Here is a 17,443-nt window from a genome sequence, read left to right on the forward strand (position 1 = left end):
GCCCAAAACTGGACACAGAACTCCAGGTGAGACCTCACCAATGTTGAAGAGAGGGGAATGATCACGTCCCTCGATCTGCTGGCAATGCCCCTACTTATACAGCCCAAAATGCCGTTGGCCTTCTTGGCAACAAGGGCACACTGTCGACTCATATCCAGCTTCTCATCCACTGTGACCCCTAAGTCCTTTTCTGCAGAACTACTGCCTAGCCACTCAGTCCCTAGTCTGTAACAGTGAATGGGATTCTTCTGTCCTAAGTGTAGGACTCTGCACTTGTCCTTGTTGAACCTCATCAGGTTTCTTTTGGCCCAATCCTCTAATTTGTCAAGGTCCCTCTGTATCCTATCCCTATCCTCCAGCATATCTACCACTCCTCCCAGTTTAGTGTCATCTGCAAACTTGCTGAGGGTGTAGTCCACGCCATCCTCCAGATCATTAATGAAGATATTGAACAAAACCGGCCCCAGGACCGACCCTTGAGCCACAAGTGCCCCTAGCCAGGAGCAAACGCCACGTGCATGGAACAAGGAAGTAGATGAACATAAGGGTTCTGGGTGGGTTGATTTTTCCTGCTTTGTAACAAAGTCCTAAAGATAAATGTAAAGCCCAAACTGGAACCAGGTGCCCAGAATCCTGTGCCTAGAGCCCAACTACGCTTCAGCCTCCGAGCCAGCTCTTCTCAGTTGCCCTGCTCCAGGCTTCGCAAGAGCCCGCTCTCTGCCCCTTGGCCTTTGGGCTAAATTAGGAAGGGGCAGAGGCTGGGTTGGCCATCCAGGTGTTGCTAACCATGACAGTCTGGGAGAAAAGCTGTGTTTTATCCCTGTGTAGGGCCGTTTCCCAGACCTGAGGCAGAGCTCTGTTTAAGCTCAAAAGCTTCTTTCGCTCACCAACAGAAGCTGGTCCAATAAAAGATATTACCTCAGACCCCCCCCCCATTATCTTTCAAAGACGGGTGTGAGAACCATTTTGATCCCCTTTTCTGCAGGAGGTGCCAAGTGGGATGTACAGCCACTTGTCTTAACACTTGTTAACATTTGCTAAAGAGCTTGTTTCTCAGTCTAGTCAGGGCCATCAGCAAGTCCCTACCGCAAGGCTCTCCTCGCCCTTCCTTGGCTGGAGACGACTGTACCGGCCATTCACCACACACTGGGCGCATCCCTCTGCTGCCTAACAGGAAGAGTCCCTCCAGTAAGGCCTCATAAGAGGAGTAAGAATATGAGCCAAGCATTTTAATCAGCAGCTGGCTCTTCCGAGGGTGCCGTTGCCTCCACTAAGGGAAGTCTGCACCCAAACTCCAGGGGTGCATAGAGCCCGTTTGCAATGGAACAGGAGCCTCTTAATAGTGATTCTACCAAGACAAAATGTAAGCTATAGAGCGCTGCAATTAGTGAAGCCTGTGCAGTGTAGCTGGAATAGCTCATAAGCCTGGAAGCAGTATGGCCAACCCCAGCTATTCCCAAATCATGGGTCACACCCCCAAGAATCATGAGATTTTTTGGGGAGTGGGGGTTAAGAAAAAACATTTACATTGAGTTGTTTGGTTGGCCTTGATTTTTGTCCTACACTCCCCCCACCCCAGTGTGTGCGTAGACAACAGCCAGTGTTGCCTGCTCTCCCAACTGTATTAAGGAAGGTGATTTTGGCCCACTCTTGTTGGCTCCCTGACAGTGTGTATGGTGCGGGGTTTCCCGCTTCTCCTCAGACCTCAAATTCTAATTATTTCCACCCCAGCCCGCACCTCAATTATCCACGTTGTTCTGCCCCCTCCCCTCCAGGCCCGGCCCCTAGAGCTCCCATCCGTTCTTCCTATATGCATGTTTTCTAATCGTTCCCATGGCTCTTTTCTGACTCCTCTCCAATTTATTGAAGTCCTTGAACTGTGGGCACCAGAACTGGACACAGGATTCCAGCAGCGGTGGCACCAGTGCCAAATACAGAGATAAAATCACCTCTCTGCTCCTCCTTGAGATTTCCCCGTTTATATATCCAAGGTTCAGATTAGCCCAGTGTCACCCTGGGAGCTCATGTTCAGCTGATTATCCACCCCCCACCCCCAAATCTTTTCTAGAGTCGCTGCTTCCCAGGATAGAATCTCCCATCCTGTAAGTATGGCCGACATTTGTTCCTAGATGTGGGACTTGACATTAAAGTGCATATTTTTTGCTTGTGCCCAGCTTGCCAAGCGATTTCGATTGCTCTGTATCAGAGATCTGTCCTCTTCCTTAATTGGAATGGTAACTCCAATGTTTGTGTCTTGTGCAAACTTTATCAGTAATTATATGATTTCTTCCAGGTCATTGATAAAAATGTTAAAGAGAGTAGGGCCAAGAACCAGTTCCTGTGGGGCCACACGCCCGTTCGATGAGGAGTCCCCATTTATAATTACATCTGAGACCTAGTTTTGTATTCGTTTGTGCCATGCTGCTTTGTATCATTGCAATTTCTTAATCAAAATGTCACATAATACCAAGTCAAAGGCTTTACAGATGTCTATTAAAGCAACACTTATCAACCAAACTTGTAATCTCATTAAAAACAAACACGTTAGAAATTTAGCCGTATGGAGTGGAAATCCATCAACTTCATGACAAACAAGACAGGATCTATTTTCCATCAACTCATGTTGACTGGTATTTATTCCCATCTGTTAAAACTTTATTAATCAAGTCCCATCTTAGCCATTCTATTATTTTGCCAAGGATCTAGGTCAGCCTGCCTGGCCTATAATTACTCAGGTCATCCCATTTACCCTTTTTAAATATTGGCACATTAGCTTCTCTTCAGTCCTGTAGAACTTCCCCACTGTTCCATGCAAACCATCAATTTCTTCCATAAATTTAGACAGAAACAAACCCAGTCACTCTAGGGTTGTTTCTCTTCCTGGTGTTGCTAATGCTTTGCATCTTCAATCCTCAGCACAGAGTTCTCTACATGCATCAGTTCCCCATGGTCGTGTTCTGCCCCTGGAGATATGTATGAAAATGCAGAATGTTTGCTTGCACCCAGCTTACCTCTCTTTTCGCAGACTTGTAACTGTGGCACAGGGAAGTCAAATTACTTAGCTAAAACCTAAGCAAATTTCTGAGAGAGCCCAGACTACACTTCATTGTGCCCTTTAATCACTAGAACTTCCTTTGTTCCTGGTACTTGTGAGTACTGTTTTGTGCCGTGTGTTACCTACCTGTCTGGCTTGAACTGCGAAATCCATCCAGGAGAAGTGCTTTCCAAACACTGTTAGACTGTGTTTAACCATTAACCGGGAACAGTGCTTGTTGGGTTCTGGCTCAGGGTGCCATTCACCCTACAAGAGATTGAGAAGAAGTGACTCAGTCTAGAGCCATGGGGAAAAGTACAAAACAAGACATATGGGGTAAGACTGTTGTCGTTTGAGCATGTTGTAGAATATCTGAAGTGAAGGTGGAAAGGGAAGAGGCTGGTCATATTTCTAAGGCGGCATCATACAAGAAAGCATGGCTGGAGGGCTGAGGCCAAGTGAGTGCAAGACAGGAGAAGGGCGCTCAAGCCGACCATAAGGGTGTGTGAGAGGAGAGAAAGGCAAAAGTTATGGAAAACTCTGAAGCAAAGGAAAGCTTGAACTGGACTTGCACGTCAGTTCAGTGACTCTGATGGAATAAATGTGTTCAGTTGATCCTTTTACCTTCCAGCAGTGCTTCACAGACTCCCACAGCTTGGAGTGTGTGTATCTCAGGTCAGCTCCACTCATAAAAACTGGTTCGTGCAGAAAAGTTAGATGAGCAAAATCTGCAGCATTTTCAGGGATTTCCTGCACATGAGGAACACTTAACTGTTACCAGACAGACACCATCAATACAAGTTAATTTGTTCCAAGTTAGCTGGACATTCAGATATAGGCACTATATCTTTACAGGGACACTGCGAGGTTGAGCCCCACGGCCCCAGGCACTGTACAGACATGATAGTGACAGGTCCTACCCCAGAGAGTTTAATATCTAAAAGACAAGACATAATGGATGGATGAGACAAACATGTGGGTACATGATGGGGTGTCGTAGCACAGACTAGCAGCCGTAATCACAACACTTCCAGATAGACAACATGGAGATGGAATTAAGGTTTCGCATATATTAGTAACTTAGGGTAAATTTTTACTAGGCTGTTGCAGTTATCCTAAGACCGAGCATCATGAACCCGATAAAGGCAGAGCTGAGGTTAAGCTGAAAGAAACCCAAACATGTTAAGGTCTGGAAATGCAGTGAGGGCACCCACTCCGGCTCTGCCCTATCCCAGCACCACACTGTGACCATATTATTGTGAGCAAAGCCTTTTAGCATGTGTGCTCCCAGAGTAGATTTAACAATTGTTAACAATCAGTTTGAGGCCACCCCTGCCACTGAGTGTCTCTTTAGCAAAAACTTGTAACAAGCTAATATTTGCCAGCTGCGTTAACCCGCTCTGGAGTAGCACACAGCAGCCGGAATATATGAGCCAAGTAAGCAGAGTGTAGAGTTGATTTGCACTCGCAGAGCAGTGCAAAGCCAACAGGGGTGTACACCCCAGTGTTCTGCTCCCAAATTCTCCCTCCCTCTTGCCCCCTACAGTCCCGTGCACACCCTGCCCCAAAGCTCACATTATGCCTCATGTTTTCATGCACACACTTCCACTTCTCTGTTGAGTGGACACAGGTAGCTTTGGGAAAGAAATGCTTTGGATTAACAGTAATTTTGACCCTTAATTTTCATAAATAGAAGTGTCAGCAGAGGCTGGTACATAAAAGCTCAAAGAATTCCCCTTATTGAAAATGGCTGCCATCTCTCATTGTTCTCAGTCAGACAGAGGCCTGACAACTCTCAGTTAAGATGCCCTCTTTCAAAGTGGCCACCGCCTCCCATTGTTTCCAGTAAGAACCCTGCTAATCACCATTTTTGCTAAGAGCGGCCTGTGTCCTCGTTTCCATGGAGAGCAATGGGAAATGGCAGCCATTTTGAGAGAGACAGTTCTGTGTGGAATTCTGTGTAGCAGAACATTTGTCAGCTCAGGCTGAAGAAAAAACTTTGTTATGGAGATTAATAGCAAAAGAGTTACCATCAACCATTAAAGTCTCTTCAAATGTATTGTATGCACAAGATTTCAGTGAGTTTAACTAAGGGAAGTTTGAAGCATCTGTGTTATTCAGGACTTAGGATCATTCAGAAGAGAAACCTCTTGCCGGTAGGTGTACATTTCTTAGAGGATCCTTTTATAATCAACTCATTTTTAAGTCAAACTAAATTAACAGATTCACTTGTCAATTCGCAGGTTGTCCTTTCTACAGTCAGAGAGCACATGCCCTACGTTTGGGGAGCTCATGCTGCATTCTCGGTACATAACGAAGCGCTTGAATTCCTGCTTTAAGTGCAGAGGCCAATAGAGTTTAACTACAGAACAGCAAAATGGAGTCTCCACGATAAAGGCTGTTCTTTCCATTGACTTGTCCTGGGCACATGCCGTAATTTCAGATGACACCAGTCATCTGAAAAGAGTTACTGACAGTTCCAGTTAAGAAACAAGGCAGGCAGTGTATTTCCGAGGGATACAGCTTAGAGACAGGTTGTATAAATGTTTTATGGCCACGTGAATTGGGCCATCTGAGATAGGCAACTGTCACACCAAGAGCTTGTGTTTATTTCCAAGTGCCATTTAATAGAAGAAGGGAAATGGTCAAGTCTTGCCCTGGGCTGAGATTTTCAGAGGAGCCTTAAGGAGTTGGGCACACATCCCCTTGGTATTCATTTGGGTGCCTAACTCCCTTGAGTTTCTTTTAACAACTCCAGCCACATCCACATGGCTGCACTAGCTGTTATAACTGAGTGGCTGGATCATGCATGATAGGCAGAGCTCGTACTGAAGTCAATGGGAGTTTTGCCTGCACTGGGCTCCAGGAGGAAACAGTTGATACGGAGCTAAGACCATTTGCTAAGTGTTCTACCAGCTCCTCCCTTTCTTAACCATGCAAGGGTCAAAATTTAAGAGGGAAAGTTTCAAAGCTGTAAACTACAGTGCTCGTGCTAGTGATTGGCAGAGCTGGAGTCCTCATCTGTTTTAGGTAGGTGTCAAAGCTGAATTCCCACTCTGGCACTTTGAGTGCAGAAGATGGGGGCCTGCAAAGATTCTAAAAATTAATACTGGCCACTTCAGGCTTGTATTAAACTCCCAAGGTCACAGCTTCTCTCTGACCTTAGTTTGGTAAACGCTGCCACCACCCAAATGCAAAAAAAACCCCTTGAACCCAGGAAGGAGCACTTGGGAATTCCTCCCTGTGGGGTTCCCTCAAGCCCCTTCACTCCCCTCCAGGGAAGAGCTGAGAAGAAAACAAAGGAAATTAGCTGTTGCCACTAGCTAATGAAACAGCATAGGCACAAACCTCTTAGGACACAACAATTCAAATCCTGTTCTTAAAAAAGGTAAATTTTATTAAAAACAAAAAGAAAGAAAATACATCTGGAACTTAGGCTTTTGCTAGATTTTAAAAGAGCAATTCCAAAATTTAAGCACCCAAAATAGCCTTTTTGGGGATTCAGCTTAAAGGTTACAAGCAAACAAAAGCATCTGGGGTTAGCACAGAGGAGATCCACAAGCCAAAATAAAGAAATAACCTGACCGCATTTATCTCAACATTCTCTATCCAAATGATTCTTTCTAGGTATGGAAGATAATTTTTCATACCTGGTTCAAACCTTACACAGCATTCCTGCTTATAGCATTCCTGCTCTGTGTCCCTGCAGCCCAGAAAGAACACCAGGCAAAGGGAAAGTTTTTTCCCCCAATTTCATAAAGTTCTAGCCTTCCCATTGGCTCTTTTGGTCAGGTGCCCACTTTTTTTTCCTTTACCTGGGGGACTTTTTAACCCTTTACAGGTAAGCAAGTAAAGAACAGCTACCAAAAGGGATTTTACAGCTAACTGGCTGGCTGGGTGTCCATCAAAGGGAGCTCCCCCTCCCCCTTTATTTATCACAGTAGGGTACAATTTCCAGAGCACAAAACCCCACAGCATTACTCAGAGTCTGACCAGACGTAGTAGAAGTCTCCTACCTGAATGTGTGCATTGACAAAATGTTCTGTGTGGCCACGATACACCCACTCCTTGGAGGTGATCTCTTCCTGCTCTGGGACAGTCCACGCTGGATCGACACCATCACAGTGATACCAGACAAGTATCATTCCGTTTATTTCACAGGAGGGCCATGTTTTAATCTTTGCAAAGTCTGGCACTGCGGAGGGGAGAAAGAGGTTAGTGCAGAGCAGATGGTGCCAAGTCTAATACTGTGTCATAGGTTCACTCGGCCCTGAGCTACAGCAAATGGCACAGAGAGGCAGAGTCTTAACAGAGGACATTAGTGCTGTCCAGCATCTCTTGTACTGGTTGTATAGGAGCTGAACGCTCTTACAGGACAATGCAGAAGGATGGTTTTGTGGTTCATGTTCTCCCACGTCAGTCTGAAGGTACATCTACATTTCAGCTGGGCGTGAGCCCGGGTAGACAGACTTGCAGCGTGGACATTGTGGCATGGGCTAGCCACTTGAGCTTGGACCCAGGTAATCAGGTGGGTTTGGACCTGGGTAGCTAGCCCAAGCTGCTGCCCATGCCACAATGCCCACACTGCTATTTTTAACATGCTAGCTTAAGCCCCACTACCGTGAGTCTGTGTACCTGGGCTCGGAGGCTTGCTTTCAGCTGCAGTGTAGATGTGCCCTTGGGGCCCAAACTAGACAGGGTGGATATACACTGATGGTCTTTTAAAAATGTTTATTTGGGTTTTTGAAAATTTACATTAATTATATTTCTCTTTTTAAAAATAATCAAATTAAATCTGAAGTTATGACAACCTATGCTAAGGCCTCGATTTACTATATCATTCATTCAAGTTATTTAAATAAGTAAAATAATTCACATCAACAAGCCCCCTCCATTTGAGGAGTTAAATAGTGTTCTTTTAAAATTATATACAGAATCATTTTTTCACTTGAGGTCCACTCAAACTGTATTAACATCTCACAATATCATGTCCTTCATAGAGTCATACATTCCAGGGCCAGAGAGGACCATTGTGATAATCTAGTCTGACCTCCTGTAGAACATAGTCCAGAGACCTGCTCCAAAATAAGTCCTAGAGCAGAGCTTTTAGAAGAACATCCAGAAACACATATTGGTTGCTTTCACCCAGTTTACCAAGTGATCCAGATGGCTCTGTATCAGACACCTGGCCGCTTCATTATTCATCACCTCCCAATTTTTGTGTCATCTGCAAAATTTATCTGCAATGATTTTATGTTTTTTTCAGGTCACTGATAAAAATGTTGACTGGCGTAAATCCCTGAGGGACCCCACTAGATGCACACCTGTTGGACGATGATTCTGCATGGATAGTTACAGTTTGAGACCTGTCCATGTGGATGTTTCCAGAGTTATATTTCCTTAGGAAAGCATGTTCTGTATCAGAACAGACAGGGCATTGCCCCTGCCACAAGCTCTTGAGTGCAGAGTCGTGGGGAGGGTGGGGAGAAAGCGGAGAATCACCTTTTTCAGCATATGGGATTGTAGTGCATTTTCCATCTTCTCCCCGAAACTGCCACCCGTGGAATGGGCACTCAATACAGTTACCCACCACGCGGCCGCCAGCAGCAAGGTTCGCACCCAGGTGTGGGCAGTAGGCATCGACTACATACACTTCTCCATCCAGAGCACGGAATACAGCAACCTGTTCCCCTGCACGGAGAGAGACAAAAACACCTGGTTAGGCTGGTAACAGAGTGATCTCATTTTAAGGGTTTGGTCAATACCCCAGTTGCTGTATCCCTTATAATATTTTCAGAACTGCAAAGCATTGTTTGCAGGACTTTATGCAAGAGGTGGAGCACAGCAGGGCACCCAGCCTGTGATATAAGCAAGGAGGTTTCCATCCGAGCAGTTCCCGTTCCAGTTCTCTTGGATTCCCCCAGAGAAGGAAAGCAAAAGAGTTACTAAACAGTCAATGAAGCTGAACTAAGCGGTTTTCCTGTCAAGACAGTCTATAAAGGCTTTGAGACAAGACTATCCTGTCAGCCCACTGTGGTCTAGAATGGTTGGCATTTTTGGAGAATTGTATTACTGTCTTATATCTGTCAACATCTTAAGTGACACCAAGAAGTATCCCAGGTAAGACCGACTCCATACGTGGTCCTATTGACCTACACGAGCACATCTGCCCATTGCTACCCAGAGAATCAGCGCTCACCTTTCTGTCCCCACGTCAAAAGGGTCATTTTCAGGATGTCATCAGGAGACCAAGACAGCATTGCAGATGTTCAGTATAATCCTTTATTAATTTTTCTCCAATTTCATACTACAGTTTACAGTGAACCTGCATAATATTAGGAGTGCTGAAGCCAACCATTTCTACAACTATTTAGAGTCTAAAAACTAATGCCTGATATGAGATATGTACAGGTGGCCCAAAATCAAGGGAAATCCCAGTTTGGCATAAGCCACAGAAGCAAGATATAGTAGATACAATTCCTGAGAAGCAGATCCTCTAGGCCATCATGACTTAAAAGCTGGTTTAAACACATAGATACATATTCACATAAAGCTCCTAAAGAAATGCAATTGTTTTGGTCAGTTTCAAAAGACTTATTAGATGAAAATGAAAATAATTGGTCAAGAAGGTATTTTCATTTTAAAAAGTTCCCAGAATTTTTAACTAACTCGAATCATGGCCTTTAAACATTTACCATGCTCATTTGCACTCAAGGGAGATGTTTGATTTATTGTAAACAAGATTTTGATCAAGTTTGGTTGGTATTGATCATGTAGGTTATAGACTGGATGGACCTGTACTGTGGTAGTTGTCTCCCATGGGAATGAGAGATGGGGCAAGAAGCAAATGTAGGATTGTTCCTCTAATGACTTTGTCCAGTCTAATTTTTAGATAATCAAATACAACTCACATTTGGAAGGTGTAATCTCAAATACCCAGTCCTGGGTTTGTAAAAGTGAGGGGCTTTTTGTGGGAGGGAATGGGGGGTGGGATGGGGGAACGAGAGCCACACGGCAATAAAGTTTGATTGGGAAAAGGAAAGGTAAATTTTAAGGGGAAAAAAAAAACCACAAAACAATAGTTAGAGAGGAAATCCCCCCACAATATGGCCATTGGCTTAGAGTGGAAAATGAATTAAACGGTGATGCGGGAGGTGTGTGTGTAGGATAACTGAGGGGTCTTAGACCCACCCCAGGAAAGAGAGTGGGGGCAATCATTTAAATAAATTTATGCAAGTCTGTCATCTGTTTAGGGATGCCGGCATGCATGAAAGCATTAGACATTCTAAGTGACTGTCCCAGCATTGCTGGGGGAGTGGGCACAAAATAACTTTACACACTTAGGGTCCTAATAGAAAAAAACCCTGATTTCAGAATGGAGGCTTCCTTTCCCTTCTCTACTGCAAGGGCAGCCATAGAAGAACACAGGTGGGATTATTCTGGGTCTGCTGTTTAGCCACAAGATGGCACCAAACTGCAGCCAGAGGAAGCTGATTACTATGCAGATATGTGTGCATGTAGTGTAATGTGAGCACACATTGGTCTGGCTGGATCTTTGTCAGACAGGAAAGGATGTAGGTTCCTGGCAAGCTCTGGGCAGAAGGTATTTGTCCAGGATTAGTGGTGAGTCCCATACCCCTCCCTCCCGGTGATGAGCAGAGGGCACATGCCCTTGATGGATAGTGGCTAGAGAAGAGGTCTCAGCCAGCTCCTCTAGCAGTCTCTCCTCTTCCCAGCAGCATTATTCCAGGCTAAGCCAGCTACATATTTCCTTTTCAGGTACTGTGACAACATTTGCTAAGGAGATGTTACACGGCATCATCCTGTATTTGTGGGCAGTCAAGATAGGGTCATCTCAGCCTCTTGGAGATGCCTCAGATATTGCAGAGGGGTTGATGACACCAGTGCTGAACTGTACGGGAGGACTCATACTTGGCGCACAGTGAAACCAGATGGTGGAAAGCACCCACCGGCAAAAACACAAGTCAGCACCTGTGCACGAACCCATCCTAATCAGCCTCTCCGTCTCCACCTCTGTAAAATGGGAATATTACTTTTGTTCTAGAGATTTAGCACCTAGATAGCATTCATTTGTAGATCTGCAGAGCATCTTATAGAGCTGAGCGAGCATCGTTAGCCCACTCTCCAAACAGGCAGATTGAGACGGAAGTTCCATGAGTTGCCCCAGAGGCACTGTGGATTAATCACAGGGCCGTGTTCCAATCTTAGTTCTGAGAAAGGTTTGCTATTATATAATTTTGGGCAAATCACTTAACCTTCCCATTCCTCAGGGAAACAAAAACGTACCCAAGTGCAGAATTACTTGCCGAACTTGTAGTGGTGAATTTCCAAGACCTAACTAAACAGCAGCAGTTTTTTATGGCAAGTTAGTTCTAGTCTATAGTGGAATTGGGGATAGGGTTTATGAGTTCTGGCCTCCCCCATCTCTGCTTAATCCCTTGACTTTTGGGGAACTGCCTGTTTTAGTCAGAGAGGATAAGATAGGTCTTTCACAGAAATATTTCATTGTGGTACGATGTTTCTCTGGGCTAAGAAAATAGTGCACGTTGAACAGAATACAGAGACAGAAAGCAATAGATACAGGTAATATCTAACTAGCACCTGCAGATAGTTTCATTTTAAATTTAAGAAAAAGTGTCTTCCTGACAGATAGGAAAACCTTGCTTGCCTCCCTGGTTCCAACAGAGTCTTGGAGAAAAGGATATTCAATAAAATGTCCAGGAGCGCTGAAGGCAGAAAGTCTGTGTTATAAAAACACTTCTCTGCTTCCCCCCTCTCCGTGGCTGTGTACAGACAGATAGCCTTCACGGGAGCAGGCGGAAGAGCTGGCACAGTGGTTGGCCCCACTCCCCGTTTCAGACCATTAGAACCCTGCATGAGGATGGGCGGGGGGGAGAGTGACGCAACGGCCACTGTCCTCTGGAGAGGCCAGAAGCTGGCAGTGTAGGGGACAAAGCCCTGCAAGTGGGAACAGGAAGAGGCATCCTGGAGAAGAGCTCTGGCAGCCTGAGAGAGGCCACAGGAAGAGGCCCTTGGCTAATATTAGCCATAGCTGGAGAGCTCCCAATTCAAACGATAATGATTTTACTTATTTCTTTTGCCCACAGAGGGGCGCAGCTCTCAGCCCACATTCTCCTGTAACGAGCTGAAAGCTGCCGGGCTGGAACAAGCACTAGTCTGCTCCCATTTACGACGTGAGCTTGATGAACCTAGGGTTAGTCTGCGCTATTTAAAGTTACTCCCCGAATCCAGAGAGCGGTGAAGACGTTCTGCACTTCATTACTTTGACTTTTACGGTATGACAAGGTCATTGCCAGGGCAGGGACGGTGTCCCGGAGAGGTCAGTGAGAGGAGGAATGGGATGGGAAAGCTTGACCAAATAGGCTAGAGAGTTACATAACGAAGAGCTGCAACGAAAGTTTCTCCCGATTTTATGATACAAGAGGGAAATAAAATGCTTATTAAACAGATCAGGCTGACGCTCACTCAGGGCTGGTCTACACTGGGGGGGGGTCGATGTAAGATACGCAACTTCAGCTACGAGAATAGCATAGTTGAAGTCGACGTATCTTATTTCGACTTACCTCCCGTCAGGGCCGGCTCCAGGGTTTTTGCCACCCCAAGCGGCAAAAAAAAAAGAAAGCCGCGATCACGATCGCGATCTGCGGCGGCAATTCGGCGGGAGGTCCTTCGCTCCGAGCGGGAGTGCGGGACCGTCCGCCAAATTGCCGCCTAATAGCTGGATGTGCTGCCCCTCTCCAGAGTGGCCACCCCAAGCACCTGCTTGGCAAGTTGGTGCCTGGAGCCGGCCCTGCCTCCCGTCCTCACGGCGCAGGATCGACGGCCACGGCTCCCCCGTCAACTCCGCTTCCGCCTCTCGCCCTGGTGGAGTTCCGGAGTCGATGGGGAGCGATTTATCGCGTATCTAGACGAGACGCGATACGATTTATCGCGTATCTAGACGAGACACGATAAATCGATCCCCGATAGATCGATCCGGCGGGTAGTGTGGACGTACCCTCAGATGCTCTCAGCGGAAATAAAAGGAACAAACTTCTGGCCTGGGAGTTGAAGGCGTTTGTGAGGGAAATCCATGTAGTCCCTCAAGTTAGGAGTACCCAGTATAAAACAAGCCCCGCTCCAGTGCCAGACACTAAAGTGATTGGCACTAACCTGGCAATCCAGAAATAGGTAAAGATCAGTAGTTATCTACTGGCCTCTCAGCCTCTACTGACCCCGAGCAATCACAGTAATCTTAACTCTAAAGCTCTGCTGAAGTTAATACCACTGATCCAATATCGGGAAATCGGTTCCTTTCTAATGGTAGACGGAGAAGCGAATCCACAAGGCCCGACAGACGCCTACTCCACAGTGGGGATGTCTGTGGAAACAAAATGAAGCATCTTTGGAGTGATGCCACTTACTACATGGATGGGCAGAACAGTCGTAGTGAGACTTCGTCTGCTGATACTCACCTTCTATTCAACTTCCAACGTTAGACGAGACTTTTTGGCGCAACTCACACAGAAAAATAACCATGAGTAAGTGACAATACTCTAAACCCATTAAGAGCTATGGCTGTTCCATACGGCTTGCCAGATGAAAAATATAGTTGTCTGGGTTGAATCACCCCAAACAAGCTCTGGGATTTTAAAGCAGCAGAAGAGTTTAGAATTGAACAACAAAGTTAACCTGGATTCCAAGAACAACTCTTCCTCAAGGAGCCTGAAACCCCAATGCTAAGGAGCGCTCTGTTGCGGTGGGATAAGAAGGCTTGGCAGAATTCAGTTTTTATTGATTAGAATTTTGACAGATAACAGCTATGTTTATTTTTTTTTAAAGACGAACCACGCTAGGCTGCGTGTGGGGAGGGCGGAGTAGGGAAGGACCAAGAGAAGGAGCTTTCTACCCTGGTGCCGCTACCTTTCTTCCATGCCCATAAGAAATTCAAGTCTTGTCTCCTCTGGCAAACCAACGCAAGAAATGCCACTGGAGACAAATGACTGGAAAGCGGAGCAGTCAAGGGGGGCAGGAAGTGCATCAGAGGCTTGTATTGTACACATCATAAAAGCAGCAGAGACGTCCATTGGAGATAAAGATTAAGCCTTCAGACACAGTTACCTTTTCTGTGCACGTGCTGTAACTACAGCTCTAAGACCTGACTCCTCTCCTTAGTTACCTTTGATTCACTGTTTATGCAGGTGACAGTGTGTGTTTGGGACACTTTGCAAACCGTGAGCCATTTATTAATATTTAAAGTATACAATTTTTATTTAGATAGAGCCAATACACAAGCTCTGCAAAGCATCACATCAGAAGTGAAGTAGACAGAATGCCAGAGGGAGCATTGTATGAACAGGTCAGTTTACTAGCTTGTGAAGCAGGAGCCCCACCTTGTGCTGTCACAATGGGGTAGCATACTAAGGCCTTGCATAACACCTGTAGAATCATCAAATCATAGGGTTAGAAGGGGCTGCAAAGGTCTTCTAGTCTAACCCCCTGCCAAGATGCAGGATTTGTTGTGACTAAACCATCCGAGGCAGATGGCTCCAGCCTCCCTATGAAAACCTCCAGTGAAGGAGCTTCCACAACCTCCCGAGGCGTCTCTGCCATTGTCCTACTGTTCTTTTAGTTAGGAAGCTTTTCCTGAGACTTAATCTAATCCCCCTATGCTGTAGTTTGAACCCATTCTCTCTTGTCCTGTCCTCTGTGGCAAGAAAGAACCATTTTTCTCCATCTGTTTTATGGCAGCCTTTCAAGACTGCTATCGTGTCCCCCTTTAATCTCTTCTTTTCCAAACTAAACATACCCAGTTCCTTCAGCCTTTGCTCGTATGGCTGCGTTCCATCCCTCTGATCATCTTTGTTGCTCACTTCTGGATTCTTTCCATTTCTCCACATCCTTTCTATACATTGGTGACCCAAATTGGACACAGTACTCCAGTTGAGACCTAACCAGTACCGAGTAGAGTGGTACTATCCCCTCCTGTGACTTGCAAACTATGCCTCTGTTAATGCAACCTAAAACTGCATTTGCTTTTTTTGCAATAGCATCGCGTTGCTGACTCATGTTGAGGTTGTGATCCAGCACAGCTCCCAGATCCTTCTCAGCAGTGCTGCTGCCAAGCCAGTTCTCCCCCAGTCTGTATTTGTGCATTTGGTTTTTCTTCCCCAAGTGCAGCACTTTACATTTGTCTTTGTTGAATTTCATTTTGTTGTCTATAGCCCAGTTCTCCAGTTTAGCAAGTTCCCTCTGAATTGTAGCTCTATCCTCCAAAGTGTTGGCAACACCCCCTAGCTTTGAGTCATCTGCCAATCTGATCAGTGTGCTCTCTAGTCCTACATCCAGGTCATTAATAAAAATGTTAAACAACACCGGACCCAGAACAGATCCCTGTGGAACCCCACTGGAGACCTCCCTCCAGCCTGACATCATCCCATTAATAGTTAATCTTTGTTTGCGGTTCTTTAACCAATTATGTATCCACTTAATGGTAGCTCTGCCAAACCTGTTTACCTATCAGAATGTCATGTGGGACTGTGTCAAAAGCCTTGCTGAAGTCCAGCTATATTCAGTCAACTGCATTCCCCCTATCCACCAAACCAGTTACCCTGTCAAAGAAGGAAATCAAGCTAGTTTAGAATGATTTGTTCTTTGTAAATCCATGTTGGCTGCTAGTGATCACCCCTTCATCCTCCGGGTGTTTGCAAACTGAATGTTTTATCCATTGCTCTAGTAGCTTCCCAGGTATCGAAGTCAGGCTGTCTGGTCTATAGTTCCCTGGCTCCTCCTTGTTAAGGCTGTCTTAACAAGCCTGCTCCCAACCCCACTTCAGTCTCTTCCATGCACCCCTTGCCTTCTCCTTCCCTTCCTACGCCTGACCCAATGTGCCATGCTGCTACCTAGGTGCCTTAGAGACCCTCCTGAGAGCATGGTAGACCAGGTCAGAGAGGCAGCCGTTTGGTGACCAGAGAGTGAGCCATGGAACTAACTAGTCCTGGACTAGACATCACTGTTCAGCCATTGCCAGTTCTCAGGTCCTCTCCTTTGTCAACATCCCTTGCGAGTTCTCTGGTAGGTGCAGTACAAATACACAGTACCAATGTCTTTAGCATCTCGTCTGCCAATTGCCCACTACGGCTGCACAGCATAGGCCACCTAGTAACCCAGCCTTCCCCTGCCGCTTGTCAGACAAGAGGGCCAGAAGTTGCAAACAACATGCAGGAAAAACAAGATTTGGACTCTACTGCTTACAAGACCAAGGCCCTGTTCTATTGGGCAAGTCGCAATGGTGTGACTTTTTTAATTACATCAGTGCAAACCCCTGATGTAGAGGCATTTTACTGGCTTTAAGCCTCAGTGAAACTGGTTTCAGTGAAGTTTAAGCCAGTGATTCCCTGAGTTAAACAGGTTCAAATCTTGCTGAAATGGCTTTAACTTAACTTGGCAAGCAGGGGCGGCTGGTTTGTATACTTTTTGGTGGTGACCAGAACGGGTCTAAGTCCACACACACACACACACACACACACTTGCCTAAGGCTCTGGGAGAGAGTTTGGGTGCGGGAGGGGCGAGGGGTCGGGCTCAGAGGGAGTTTGGGTGCAGGATATGGGCTCTGGGCTGGGGCAGGAGGGGTTGTGGGGGGCAGGCTTTGGGAGGGAGTTTGGGTGTTGGGTGCAGGCTCTAGGCTGGGGCAGGGGGTTAGGGTGCAGAAGGGGGTGCAGGTTCTGGGAGGGAGTTTGGGTGCGGGAGGGGGAGGGGTTGGGCTCGGAGGGAGTTTAGGTGCAGGGTGCGGGCTCTGGGCTGGGGCAAGGGGTTGGGGTGCGGGAGGGGGTGAGGGGTGCAGCAATTACCTTGGGCGGCTCCCGAAAGTGACCCGCGCACCCCTCTGGCAGCGGCTCCTAGGTGGGGGGGCTGGGGGTCTCTGTGTGCCGCTGCCCACAGGCACCGCCCCCGCATCTCCCATTGGCCACAGTTCCAATGGCAGAGTCAGCACTCGGGGTGGGAGCAGCGCGCAGAGACCCCCCCCTGCCAGGGGCCGCAGGGACGTGCCAGCCATTTCTGGGAGAGGCGTGCCACGTGGAGCGAGGGTGGGCAGGAAGCCGCGTTAGCCCTGCTGCGCTGCTGGTGGTGGCAGCGGGAGCCCCCGTGCCCTTTTAAATTGCCCGGGGGCAGCAGGCAGGGCCGGGAGAGAGACCCGGCCCTGAACATTGGTGGAGCTGGGCCCTCATGCTCTGAATATTCCTGGAGCACGGGCCCCACGGGCCCATACAATTCACCGCCCCTGTTGGCAAGTTACTTTCTTAAGCCCATTGAAACTAGTTTGCCATGATGTGACTCAAACAGTTTATTATGGATCTAGTTACACTGGTACAGTTTGTTTAATATAG

At 46.7% G+C, this 17,443-nt stretch overlaps 1 protein-coding gene across 1 annotated transcript in view; it reads right to left on the bottom strand.

The window, feature by feature from the left end:
• The window catches only part of LOC112118305 (cholesterol 7-desaturase-like), a 41,273-nt gene that overhangs the window by 4,436 nt on the left and 19,394 nt on the right, over positions 1 to 17,443 (bottom strand). The window contains exons 2-5 of the mRNA XM_026658480.1: positions 8,537 to 8,725; positions 7,051 to 7,229; positions 3,659 to 3,784; positions 3,182 to 3,301 (exon numbers count right to left, since the gene is read on the bottom strand). Coding sequence (XP_026514265.1) covers positions 3,182 to 3,301; positions 3,659 to 3,784; positions 7,051 to 7,229; positions 8,537 to 8,725 — 614 coding nt within the window. The remainder of the gene's footprint in view (positions 1 to 3,181; positions 3,302 to 3,658; positions 3,785 to 7,050; positions 7,230 to 8,536; positions 8,726 to 17,443) is intronic.

The sequence above is a fragment of the Terrapene carolina genome, unplaced genomic scaffold, assembly GCF_002925995.2.
Source record: "Terrapene carolina triunguis isolate 2854851 unplaced genomic scaffold, T_m_triunguis-2.0 Scaffold449, whole genome shotgun sequence".
NCBI lineage: Eukaryota > Metazoa > Chordata > Testudines > Emydidae > Terrapene > Terrapene triunguis.